This window comes from Ambystoma mexicanum, chromosome 1q (assembly GCF_040938575.1).
Source record: "Ambystoma mexicanum isolate Mex_15411 chromosome 1q, UKY_AmexF1_1, whole genome shotgun sequence".
NCBI lineage: Eukaryota > Metazoa > Chordata > Amphibia > Caudata > Ambystomatidae > Ambystoma > Ambystoma mexicanum.
Window position 1 is genome coordinate 1393672915 of NC_090922.1, and position 14172 is coordinate 1393687086.

The 14172-nt window shown below is 42.8% G+C and overlaps 1 protein-coding gene across 2 annotated transcripts in view; it reads right to left on the bottom strand.

The window, feature by feature from the left end:
- Positions 1–14172, bottom strand: part of LOC138548087 (cytochrome P450 4B1-like) — an 880410-nt gene that overhangs the window by 567721 nt on the left and 298517 nt on the right. For both annotated transcript variants that reach the window (XM_069642254.1, XM_069642255.1), the window contains exon 5: positions 10783–10907. In XM_069642254.1, coding sequence (XP_069498355.1) covers positions 10783–10907 — 125 coding nt within the window. The remainder of the gene's footprint in view (positions 1–10782; positions 10908–14172) is intronic.

Here is a 14172-nt window from a genome sequence, read left to right on the forward strand (position 1 = left end):
TCACCTATTGAGATCTTGAGATGATTAATGGCCGCACGGTTGGTGATAGGCCGGGGAAACATACCTGGACAAATGGGTTAGTTTCCAGCACTTTGGATCACATATTTATGTGCCCCGAAATGCAATCGAAAGTTGCCGATATGAAAGTGATCAATAACAACTGGAGTGACCATGCGATGCTCCAATGTTCCTTACGATTACCTAGCCGCACCACTCCCACATTGAATATTGGTAGTATCAACATCAATAGTTCAGGGTCAAGAATTATATGGTCGGAAAAAAATATCCGGTCAGCGACGGAAGCCCTCAAATGCTCCTCTTTTGTCGGATCTCTGGACTTTAACATCATGACCATTAATGCCATTGAATAATGGATTCTGGTATTCTCGGGAAAACATGCTGTGGCCAAAATGGGCTACATGATAAGAACAGAGGGCCTTAGTCGCCCCTATAACAAAGGAATTAGAGATGCCAAGAGAGGGTTGAGAGCTGAAATTTGTAGCATTAAGACATTGAACCTAACAGCAGCCTTTTACTGCGAGAGAGTCAGAAAAGCCAAAAATTGTTACAGAACCAGCATTAAGCATATAAGAAAGGCTGATAGAAATAGCGCCTATCAAAGGCTAGTGCAGACTATCTGTTCTAGGAACTCTCGTAGTATCTGGTCTCTACTGAATGAGACTAGGGAAAATGGCAAAGCCCAATTAGCCAATCCTATTAGTGTGGAGGTTTGGATAAAATTCTTGGAAGGACGTAATGCACGGGAACCCAAGTTGCTTAATACATCCTTGAATAAGGCTCCTATTCTTTCGCCTTTTGAAGTATCCCCTGAGATCATTCTGAAAAAAATAAAAGTTCTTAAGTCCTCAAGAGCCCCTGGCCCTAATGGGCTGGCTAATGTGATAATCATGAACTACCCTGAATTTTGGGCGGAGTTATTCTCCGTTCTTTTTTAAAAGATCTTAGCACAGGGGAGAGAGAATCCCTCAATCTTGGCAAACAGCTATTCTTATTCCTATTTTCAAAAAGGGTAACCCTACCAATCCCAACAACTATAGGCTTCTCTCTATGCTGGATGTAACAGGTAAACCTTTTGCTTCATTATTGTTAGATGAAGTCCAGAAATGGGTAGACGGGGCCAACATACTCAGCAAATTTCAGTGTGGATTTCGGCGGGATTTCTCTACATCACACAATCTCATGGTGATGGACATATTTCGCACACGGGCTCTCACCAAGGGCAGCCCCCCCTGTATGCACTATACATCGACTTTAAGTCTGCATTTGATTCCATCCCTAGAGACAGACTGTGGCTGAAACTTGAATCAATGGGATGTCCGGGAGGTCTCTTGTACTATCTGAGACTCTTGCACCAAAACACTACGGCCCGTCTTAAGCTAAATCAGGAGGGCAACATGACCAAAAAGGTGTCCCAAAATAGAGGGGTAAAACAGGGATGTGTCACCGCACCCCTGATTTACAACCTCTATGTATATGACATTCCAACAGTATTAGCTGAAATTGACAATTGTCCACCGAAAATTGGTGAGGCACCCTGTACTGTACTAGCATACGCCGATGATCTGGTAATATTTGATAACACCATTAGTGGGCTTCGGCGCTCCGCTACCACTTTATGGGAATATGCTAGTCTTAATGGACTAACTATCAACCTAGGCAAGACCAAAGTGCTCAGATTCACGGGGAAAAGAGCATCCCGAGTTAACTTGATGGTGGGTAAAATCAATATATCTTATGCACCCTCCTATCGTTACCTCGGAATTGAAATTGAGCCTAAGTGTGATTACCGCTACTGCAGACAAGGACGCAAAATCAGGGCAGCACAAGTTACTGCACTGATTGCTGCATTCTCAAACAAGCAGGGCGGCTATACGCTTTGGGGGGCACGGCATCTTTACATCCAAGTGTCTGTACCCATGATTATCTATGGTCTTGAGGCCCTTCTCTCTTTTGACTTATCTTGGCTCCAAGTGCTGGAAGGCAAATTTTGGCGTCGGATATTAGGTTTGTCCCCAGGAGTGCCAATGGCTCTGATAAGACTAGAAATGGGTCTTCCATCATTAAAAGCAATTGTACTCAAAAAGAGAGCCGGATTCTACCTTAAGATGACTAGTGGTTGCTCAAATCCCTTATTGTCTGTGATACATCAGGAAATGGTCAAAAATCATACCACTTCACCCCTATTCAAATTAATGTCAACATTTCTTGCTGATATAGGTTGGATACATAGAGGGGCAGCCTATACTAAGGAAGTTCAAAATGCACTTGGGAAAAGGGTGGACCTATGGGATTGGCTTGAGAACTTTGCACATCTGAGTACTCTAAAGAGCTATCAATTTATTAAATATAGATTGTGTGGTATCTTGGATGTTATGTGAGTGCATGTGTGTGTGATGATGCTTGTGGAATGTTCCTGTGGAGCATAGAGTGTTTGTTTGGTTTGTGCTCAAGTGTGGCAGACTTGAGGCCAGGAGTGGCAGGCCTGGCGGAAGGTGTTTCTGTTTAGGAGGGTTTTGCCTTGTTGTATTGTTGTTTGTCTTTTTGTGGCAAAGTTTGTGCTTGGTGGTGGCGGCACCAAGACCCTAGTGTGGCAGGCCAGGAAGGAGTAGTAGTATCATTTTGTTTGTTAGTCCTAGCATGATTGTGCAGTGATACATTTTCTTGTGGTTGTTTTAAAGGGGGAGATGTGTGGTATCTTGGATGTTATGTGAGTGCATGTGTGTGTGATGATGCTTGTGGAATGTTCCTGTGGAGCATAGAGTATTGGGACACCTGGGGGTTCTACAAGTGACAGTTAAGGACTTGGAGCTGGGCAGGGAACCAGGGTGGAGGCCTATTACCATCTCTCCTACTTACCACCTATTCCAACTTAAGAAGAGAATAAAACCTGTTTCCATTTGTACTTACCTGGGTCAGCCTGGTTCTTGCTCCTTGTTGTTACTGGCCCAGGGCAGATCCTGCAGGAGGCAGGATACATCAGATTGTACACCTTTATGAAGCCCCAAGCATATTTGAACCTCTGTCCTATGAAAAGACTCAGACGTTTTATCATTCTGTTTAGGTTGGAACAACTACCTACTCTGAGGAATTTGGGAGCTGTTATGATGGCAAGTAGACCGCCGACACTTGGTGCTTTACCACAAAGACCTTTATTAAGAAGGTAAAGCTGCCTACATAAGACGACCCCCAGCAGGAGGCTTACAACCGTCCTCCTTCAGTCAACCTTCTCATCTCCCCCACACACCAGAACCCTCACCATGCAATACAGTTCTGATGTAGCTATGGGTGACAGAAGGCAATGTGATGTAAATACTAGCACTACAAAGGCTGACACTCATGACATGTAAATACCTAGAACAGGCTGTAAGAGTGAAATATACACAGAGATGCCTATCCTAACACCTCTCCTCCTTAAACATGAACAAGTAACTGCTGTGGGTAGTTGCCCAATAATTTAAAACCTGCAAGGAAAAATACAGATAAATATGCAACCACCATAACTTGATTAGAAACCAATGAATAAAAATTGGCTGTAAGAAGAGCTGAGAGAGAGGTATATTTGATGGGCGGCAAGTGAGAAGTGAGAACCTTCACCTGGTTCCATGATACTCCTCTCCCCTCATCCTGGTTGACTGAAACGAGCCACCCTTTCTTTATTCCAAATACCTCCTCCCCTGACTAATACTGATGAACCCAAATCCTTCATGACCTGTTTGGGTTCAGAAAACAAAGATGCTCCCTTGCGAACTTTGGTAGGAAGCTTGACTTTAATCCAGTCACCCTCCTCAACTTTGAGCTTCCTACAACAATTTTTCTGATCATACCTCTCCTTGGATTTAACTCCAGAATCAAAAAATTTCCTTTTCACAATCTCTACATCCACACCAACCATTTTTGATTTGCCCATCCACCCTGGACACAAGTGAGAATTTGGCTTCCTTCCTCTCAAAATCTCAAAAGGAGTCACACCTGTGACACTGTGGGGAGTTAACCTATACTGGAAGGTTCGTTCCATTACCGTCCTCACCCAATCCCCTCCAGTAGCTACCGCAATTCTGAGAGCTTCCATTAAAGTCCTGTTAAACCGTTCTACACATCCATTACTCTGGGGATGATATAAGGAAGTATTCACTCGTTCTATTCCATACCTATCCAAGAATTCTCTGAATTCTCTAGAAACAAATTGCGAACCATTGTCAGACAAACACTTCCTTGGAAACCCTTCTCTCCAGAACAGTTGTTCCATGAATTTCATTATGCTACTGCTGGAAATGTCCTTAAGTACACAAACCTATGGCCATTTCGACAATAAATCCATAACCACCAATAGGTAGCTATCCCTTCCACCACCAATGTTAAATGGACCTAAGAGGTCCAAAGCAATATCATCCCAAGGAACGCGCGGACAATCCCTCACTATCATGGGAACCTTCTGTATTCTCAGCCCTTTGTTCCCTTGAACACATTCCGCACATTCTTTGACCTGCTCCTCAGTGTCCTTGTCAATACCAGGCCACCAGAATTCAGATCTCACCAAACCCTTTGTTCTTGCAAGACCTAAATGTCCAACATGGGCCAAATCCAAAACTGATTTCCTCATTCCAACTGGAACGACCATTTGATGTCCTTTGTGCAAATAGCCATCCTGAGCCCACAGCTCTTCCTTTACCTTGGCAAAACTACTCATCTCACCTCTGTAATTCCTTATTTTGCTTTCCATCACCAGTGTCAGCAACCTCAGCAACCTCTGATAAACATCGTCTTCACTGCAAGCAATGTCCCAATCATTCTTCCTGAGCGTTTCATGTACTTGGAATATCTCTGCACTCTCCCCTGGACCCGAGTGATCCTCAACATCACCACTTGACAATTCTCTCTTAACCAATCTAGACAATGCATCTGCAACTACATTGACCTCCCCCTTGACATGGAGCATGGTATATTGTAAACCTTGTAATGCTGTGACCCATTTCATAATGTGCCTTGACACTCCCTCCAGACCACCCTTTGTGAAAATTCCAACCAAAGGTTTGTGGTCCGTGCAAATGGTGAATTTCCTTCCCCACAAAAACCTTTTAAACTTTTCAACTCCCCAAACACACGCCAAGGCCAAGGCCAAGGTCTGGTCCCTTTAAAGACCTGGATGCAAATGCCACGGTATGCAAACCAGCTTGATCCTCTTGCATCAGAACCGCCCCAACACCATAATCACTGGCATCAACAAAAAGCAAAGTAGGCCTACCTTCTTCAAATATCTTCAATATGGGTGCATTGACAATGGCTTCTTTTATCAATTTAAATTGTTTCCTACAATGGTCATCCCACTTAAAGGTCACACCCTTGCGGGTAAGCAATCTCATGTTCCTTGACATTTCTGATAATCCTCTGACAAATTTGCCATAGAACTCAGCTAGTCCCAAAAATGACAGTATGTCCCCCTTACACTTGGGCTCCTCCATTGTTTTTATGGCCTCAATGGCCTCCTCTTTGGGCTTGACCCCCTCGCCTGTGATCTCGTGGCCTAAATAAACCACTTTGTTAGCTTTGAAAGTACATTTTTCCATGGCAACATTAAGTCCTGCTTCCTTCAATATGTCCAACACTCTCTTCAACCGATGATCATGTTCCTTCTCATCACTCCCACACACCAGGACATCATCCTGATAACACATCACCCCTTTCTCTCCCCCAAGTAATCTGTGCATTATGCTTTGAAACACACTTGCCGCTGAGACTAGCCCAAACGGCATACGCACACACCTGAACAAACCAATTGGAGTGATGAAGGCAGTAAGGTCTCTGGAATTGGGGTGTAACAGAACCTGATGGTAAGCCGACTTCAAATCTAATATAGAAAATACCTTAGAGCCGGATAACCCCACCATCAAATCATCTATTCTGGGCAGAGGGAACCTGTCTGCCACAACCATACTATTCAAATGCCTAAGGTCAATGCAAAGTTTCAGAGATCCATTACCCTTCCTGACCACCACTATGGGGCTAACCCACTCTGGTGCATCTATCCTTTCAATAACTCCATCACTTTCCAATTCTTTTGAGTTCTTCATCTACATCCTGTCTAAGGGCAAGAGGAATGGTTCGCAGTTCTGAAATTTTTGGTACCGCACCCCTCTTTAGACGAATCACATGAACAAACCCTTTCAAACACCCCAATTTCCCAGATGAATTTGCTTGCACCTCTGTGGCGTCTCCCCCCACCACAGACAGTACCTTCTCAGGGTGACCTGCCTCAAGCCTTATCTTCAAATCGGCCTGATCACTCCATGATAGCAACTCTCCCCCTTTTTTTCTAACATATACATACCCTGTGGACTTTCTACCCTTAAATTGTAAATCAGCATCAAAACATCCTATAATGTCTATGGGAACATCACCATATGCATTTGCTCTGACAGTGTTCTCCCACAAGGTACAAGAATTGAACTTATCTTTCCACACCTGCACACTTATTAATGTGTAATCAGCCCCACTATCCATGAGCATGCGTATGGGTACAACCCGAATTACAACATCAGCATAGGGCTTCTGCTTCTTCACCCTGCCTTCAATGGCATTCACTGTGAATACCACTTCTCTACCATCCTCACAGTATGATTCATCTTCATAACTCGCACTTATTTCATGCACATAGTTTGTCCCAGAATTGAAGTTTCTACAACACCGAGCAATGTGCCCTCTTACACCACATTCATTGCATATAATATGTATAGCAAAACATTCCTTATCAGACGATATATGTGATAAACTACCACATCTAAAACACTGTCTCCCTGGAAAACCCCTTGGAGTTCCAGAATCCTTAACAGTCTTAGAAGAACTCAATTCTCTGGTCATTCCTCTGCTGTCCTTTGTGGGAACCCATTGTCGATTCCACCCTCTGCCAGTTGCCGGCTTATTTTCCTCAATTATCTTGCCAGACTGCATGGGACGCCTTGGGTTTCCTGTATTCTGTCTCTGAACAACTTTTGACACTTTTTGTATTGCCCCTTCGCTCTCTTCCAACTTGGGCCGCCCATTGTTACCAGTATCTGTCTGAAGCTCTTCAATGCATTTATCAGTGTGTTCCACCATTTTCGCTATCTCAATTGCTCGATCCAAAGTGGGGTTCCTCTCTTTCCATAGCTCTTTCCTGATACTGTAATTGGAACACTTGATCATTAATTGATCTCTTAGGTGCTCATCCTGACAGTGAGTAAACTTGCATTTCACCACCAAACCCCTCAGAGCCGTAACAAAATCTTCAATGCTTTCACCACTCTTCTGTTCCCTCGTGGCGAATATATATCTCTCCAGTATGATATTCTCCTCCACTCTATAGTGCCTGTCTAATTTTGCTAATGTTTTCTCACATGGACCTGCATCCAACAAATCAGTGGGTTCCGGTAATCTCTTTAAAACTTCTTGCCCTGCAGTTCCTAAGCAATGGAACAATAATGCTTCCTTGCGCTCATTGGAGTAATTGCCACCAAATACTGCCAATGCATACTTGTTGAAGCCCTCTTTCCAGACTACCCACCGCACCCTGGGCTCACCTGGTGCAGGAAGGAAAAACACAGGCGCCGGCACGTTCGCCATACCTTACTCCACAATATGTAATAATGAAAGTGCGCAAGAAAATATGTGTCCGAGTGCCCAGCAGTTTCAAATGCACAGTAATGTCTCTGACCCACTCACCGTAAGTCTCCTCAGATCGATCGTTCAATGGCAATGCCAATGATCCAACATAGGCTCGATTGCGGCCACCACCTCCACTCAGCCTGCAGTCGAATCGTGGCTCCCTGCACCCTGCCGAACCAAGAATCAGCTGATTTCCGACTCCCGGCTGCGGCTCAAATCACCATAGAAACAAAGTCAAGCCAAGATGGCTGCCACGTCTTTGGGTCCTTTACTCTGGGACGTGAGAACGTCACTCAGTAGACGCCGGGCTGCGCAGAGGCCAGTCGCCCAGGGAATCCTCAACGATGACGTGAGGGGATGACAGCATCCGTCCGCACACGGTAAGCGAACGCGAAGACTATTTGAAAGTAAATCCAACAGTACTGTAATGGTGTTAATGGGCCAACTGCCGCCGTCCAACCATCCAAATTATACAAACTCTGGGAATAGTACGGCCATAGGGAAAGTGTCTCCCGTAAACTCCCCAGGATCCCGCTCTGCTCACCTCGCGAGCACTTCCTTGTCGCTCTGCTGGGTGTTCGTTAGACAGCACGGCCAAAAATGTCCTGGGCCCCCTCCACCTTGCGAGCACTTCCCGCCGCACTGCTGGGAACACGAATGGCTGCCCAGCCGAAAAACAAGATCCTCACAGGCAATGAGCGCTCGCCGCCACCGGTGGCCCCGTTCCAGAGCTGCACAACAGCAGGATCCTAGTCACGCCGGGGGTCGTCTCCAGGAGTCCGCTCCTCTTAGACCTCGTCGCCAAATGTTATGATGGCAAGTAGACCGCCGACACTTGGTGCTTTACCACAAAGACCTTTATTAAGAAGGTAAAGCTGCCTACATAAGACGACCCCCAGCAGGAGGCTTACAACCGTCCTCCTTCAGTCAACCTTCTCATCTCCCCCACACACCAGAACCCTCACCATGCAATACAGTTCTGATGTAGCTATGGGTGACAGAAGGCAATGTGATGTAAATACTAGCATTACAAAGGCTGACACTCATGACATGTAAATACCTAGAACAGGCTGTAAGAGTGAAATATACACAGAGATGCCTATCCTAACAGGAGCCAGGGAAAACATTCCTGTCCCTGAGCGAATCTGTCGTTTGTGTACGTTATCTGAATGCTTGGAGACAGCCAACCATCTTCTTACGGAATGTCAGACATTAATTATCACAATAACACTATACCTTGGCGAGTTTGTTCATAATCCTCTAACCATCTGTGAAATGTCATTTTGGCTATACTGCACAAACACATGTAACATGCATTTGTTTATAGCCCTCTATAATATATGGTTAAAAATTGAATTAAAACTGGGCCTATTAATTTGAATAATTTGTGCACCGTAATGTGAAGAAAAATTATGCCATCATGGGATACTTTAAATTTTGTTCAATACATGATTTTGTTGTGAGTATTCCTGTAAATGTGTACATTTTGCACAATATGTATAAGTTCGTCCAGCATTTGGGGTAAAGATGATAATAATACTGCTTATTCTTAATTCGACATTTGATATATGATTATCTGTTTATTTAAATTTTAAATTTATTTTGTTGAATATGTTTCGCCTATTGCTCTTATTGTTATTAATTAATAATTGTCTATTATGTGTAAAGTTTGAATTTACTTTCATTCTATATCACATTAAAATATAAATAAATAAATAAATTGTGTTGTATCCTATTTTATCTTAGTTTTATTGTATTCTACTGTATTTCATTTTATTAATTCATTATATTGTATCTACTTTGGTTCCGTTTTGTTTATATGCTTTCACATGTTGTGTACAGTCCAAATTATGGATTTTATCACAATAAAATTATTATTTACACTGGCTCCCTGTGGAGGCCAGAATCAGCTTCCGTCTCATCATGATTACTTGCAAGTGTCTTAAGGGGACCATGCCAAGCTACTTGAGGGATCTGTTAGTGTATAAGATCCCCTCTAGTTTGCTTAGATTCAACAAACTTCAAGTGTTGACCATTCCAAGAAGTAGAACACAAAAGGCAGAAAATGGAGCCTTTGGAGCGGCGGCTCCCGCCGCCTGGAACAACCTTCCGTTGGACTTAAGGCTTGAACAGCAACTCGAGCCATTTAAGAAAAAGCTAAAGACCTGGCTGTTTGCCTAAATTCTGCTTCCTGACGCTCACTTCTTATGGCTCTTTCTGTTCTGGCTATTTATTTATAAGTATCTGTTTGTGTCTAGTCCGCGCGGTTATGCCTCCGGGTCCATTGAAGCGCATTACAAGTTTATAAAGTAAAGTATTATTATTATTATTAACAAAATAGAAAGCATCCTACTTAACATCAAAGTGCAAGTTCAACACATAAAGATAGGACCATACTTGTCGCAATGCAGTCCCTAAATATTTAGCCTTTCGCCATATCTATTGTAAGCATTTGCCACTAGCAATGTAGATACACACTCTGTCATGGATTATGTTGGTAAAGGAGCTGCACATTTCTAGCACTGATCCCCTGGAAACATTTCAAACAACAGCATGCAGAGGCAACTTTGAAGCAAAATCAATGGCACAAATCGATTGAATGACTTTAGAAAATGTGGGAGAAGAAAAAAAGTAAGGATGTTCATGGACTGCAAGGTGGAGCAAACCAACTGGAAGAACATTAGGATTGTACCGACTGTATGAATTATGTCCACCTGATCAAAAAGAATCTGTCAAAACGGTGACAAATTAAAAAAAGACAACACTGAAAGGTTTGCCAACAATCATTTTGACAAGCAAAGGAAATCAGCAGATGAGTGACCACCAAACCAAGCAGTGAGACAGGAGATTGGGGAGTTAGGAAAGGACCAAGAAAGTGTTAAATGAAAGGTGCAGGGTGGCATTTTTGCCCAATCTAAATAGGAACAGACTGATGCAGAAAACCCACAAATGAGAATCAACCCATTGATTACCAAAGGTCTTCTCACCTGTAGCAGGTCTGTCACAGGCAAGATGACGGTTTGTATTGAGGGCAACGCCAACAGCGGATTTCTTTAAATCCACCCCACAAATGTCTACACGAGAACACACTGTTCTAGTGAACAGAAGAACCCAATGACCCACCTGTCTGTCTGGCAGTTGCTCTCATAGCTGAAGGCGCATTTCATGATGCTGTCGAGGGTCATCAGGCTAACATGAGAGTAAACATCCACAGACTGTTGCTCATTGACAAGTGATTCCCATTTATACTAAAAATGGAGAGAAAGACATAGAAGTTAAACATATATTTAGCAAAAATTGTGGAGGAAACAGTTGAGAATCAACAAAAACACATTTGGATTTTCCCTTCATACTGTAATGTGAGGAGCTACTACTTAATTAGTCAAGCTTTACATTGTGCATCAAACCAGTCATCTACATAGGGCGATGTCTGGCAACCATGAAAGACACACAGACAAACAGACCAGACTTCCCTCCCAATTTGTTACAAGAACACAAGTGTGTGCATTTAGCATTTTAAGTTTCACTTCTTTACTAGAGTCCAAGAAATTAGGATAGCAGGTAGTACAAAAGTATTCCCTCAGATTGCCACTAGCGAGAACAAATGTATAATTGAAAAAAACAAAATTTGAGTAACAGTTAAGGTTAAAGGGTTATTATAGGATATACACTTAAGGCCAAAAGGCTGATATGGTGTCAGCTTAGAATTTAAAAACTATAGAAATTATCCAATTATGGTAAGATACACAGCCATAACTCTCACCCCTCATGTACTGCTCATACCAGCTATGGAGCACCACAGATCTTCATGGGTGCCTAGGCTAAAAAGTGTCCAAGTCGTGTCTCAACTTGTGTATTATTAGCACAAAGACAACACTTCAAAGAAAACAGAGATGTAAGAACCATTTCCTTTAAAAAAAACAAATACATAAAATTGAAATAAATGACATCTAAAAAAAATGTAAAGTTATATCTACAAGCAATGGAAATAGGAACGCTAATGTTTGCAGAACATTCCCACTAGAAACAATGTACAACAGGATACCAAGAATCGGACCAAATTCTACTTTTGAAGCACCATCATTATAACAATAACTCACTCTACATTTTATTTATATTGTTGATGGTAGAAGTGTGTTCATTTGTTGGCTCATTATTTTATGTATGATTTTGTGTGCGTATGAAGTCTTTGTATGGTTATGTTCAATTAACAACAATTATAATGTAACATTTGAGATAACATTTTTTGTGTGGAACTATGAAACTATTTAATTCTATGCATATAGTTCAATGGTGTGATTATTTTGATTTTGTTTATTCGGTGAGAATTGAAGTGTTCAACATTGCTAGGATTGCTTATTTGACGGGACTTTAAAGCAGTACAAGGACTGTGTGTTTTTGTTGCTTTATATGATAAATGGTGTTTAAACATCTATGTTGGACCATTGTTTGTATGTTTCTTTCTTTTTTCTTTTTTACTGCTTTATTCGATATATGTCTTACACCAAAATATACATTCTCGTCCATAATGAATTCACTGAAAATTCTGATTCATTAATGATAAAATTGTTTAGTGTTGAGTCTAATATTTCTAAAATGAGGACACACCAAGACAAAATGTTTCAGTGTTTCCTTTGGTTCTTCACAATAAGAGAAACGACATAGAGGTTGGAAATTTAATTTTACTTGTGAACGCTGCTTGCCATCCGCACGTGCTAAGCAGCATTCACAGTTGCAATTAAACGTTGGCCGATATGCTCACGTATGAGGCAGCATTTAATTGTAATTGTACATGCTGCCTGCAATGGGAGCATAGCAGGAAGAATGTACAATGTTTCTCTGTGTGATCTGCCTGCTTTATGCTGGTACATAAAGCTTGGGAACCTCATTGGGATGACCAGCATTTGTGCCAGCATGAAAAGCCATGCCGGAGAAATGCTGCAGCATTTGTATGGGGAGAGAAAGGAAGGCGGCGGAAACACATGTTGTGTTCTGCTCCTCTTCTCCGCCATTGAAATCAGAGAAAATGTTGTGTGGTGTGAATGAAAGGCGAAATCAGTCAACTTTTAAAAAGCTCAGTTTACAAGCTTTTGTAGCTCATTTTGTATCCATACCTAATTTGATGGCAGGGACCTGGTACATTTGCATTCTAGCATAGTCAAGTTTAGTCATGTGCACGATGGAGAGTAAATGGCCAGGGTAAAAGGTGGCGTATGCATGTGTACACTCCCTTTCGCTCTGCAGTTTTGTACTCCACCGTGCACAGTGAGTAAACGCTGCCTGCCATGCACACATGGCAGGCAGCATGTACAATTACAATTAAATGCTGCCGACATGCTCAAATGTCGGGCGAAGTTTAATTTTAGTTGTGAATGCTGCTTGCCATGCGCACATGCTAAGCAGTGTTCACGGTTGCAATTAAACATTGCCCGACATCCTCACATATTGATTCCCTGATCCTTACATTTATCATTCCCCTGTTTACCATAAGGGTTTTCACCACTGACAATTTGGGTAATTTTGGGAAGGGAAGCCTTACTGTGACAAGCCATTAGGTATTCTGGTATTATGGAAATCTCACCCTGCGAAGAAGTTGAATACTGTTGTAAATGAGGCTCCAGACATGACCTGCACCCCCCCTGCTCTGCAGTTCGAGCTACCAAGAGGGTATTCACCAAGGTATGTGACGACGTATGAGGAGCAAATGAACCGAGAGAGCCGCACTGGGACTCTGCCCTGTGTACATAAGAAGATCCGTACCGGTTGAAGCAACCATAACTCGACAACCCTGGGCAGCACAGTACCCTATCAGACAGCCATACCAGCCGCTGATACGAAATGAGGAGTACCTACACACAGTCCACGAAGAGACCCCAAATGCCTTAATGGAAGGCCAGTGGAAATGACACAAGGGCCTGAACAGATCCGAGAATGAACAAGAGCAGCTATCGGAGATAACACGCCAGTGCGAGTAACTACAAAATTGAATGGAATGTACGCAGAGAAGAGACAATGTTAAAACGTAAGGAAATGGTGCTACGAGACAAGATGGAAGCAACTGTCATGTTAAATGTGTGTAAATAGGCTTGAAACGCAAGATGCTAAGAAATCAATACTGCCTGCAATGCTTAGTAGAAGATAGAGCGGCAAGCGCCAACCATATAACTACCTCAATAAGGCACATTATACAAGTGCGACTCCATTTTGTAAAGGCAGAAAGGTACCCAGGCGGCCAGAGGCCTGACAGGCCAAGTTTCGAAACCCAGCCAAAGGCAGGAGAAGGAGCAGAATCAAAACTCAGCAAAGAGTGGCTCATGCTTAGGAAATCGAGGTCAACCATAGAAGGGGAGGAGAGCATGAGCTCACAAGACTTCAACTACAGAGCATACCAGCCCATCCGTGAAGGTCAAGATAAGAGAGGCCCATGCAGATGGCTAGGCTGACACAGAATTAAATGCACAAAAGGCTAGAAAGTGAAGCAGATTCACGGTGAACCAACACGTGACCAGCCAG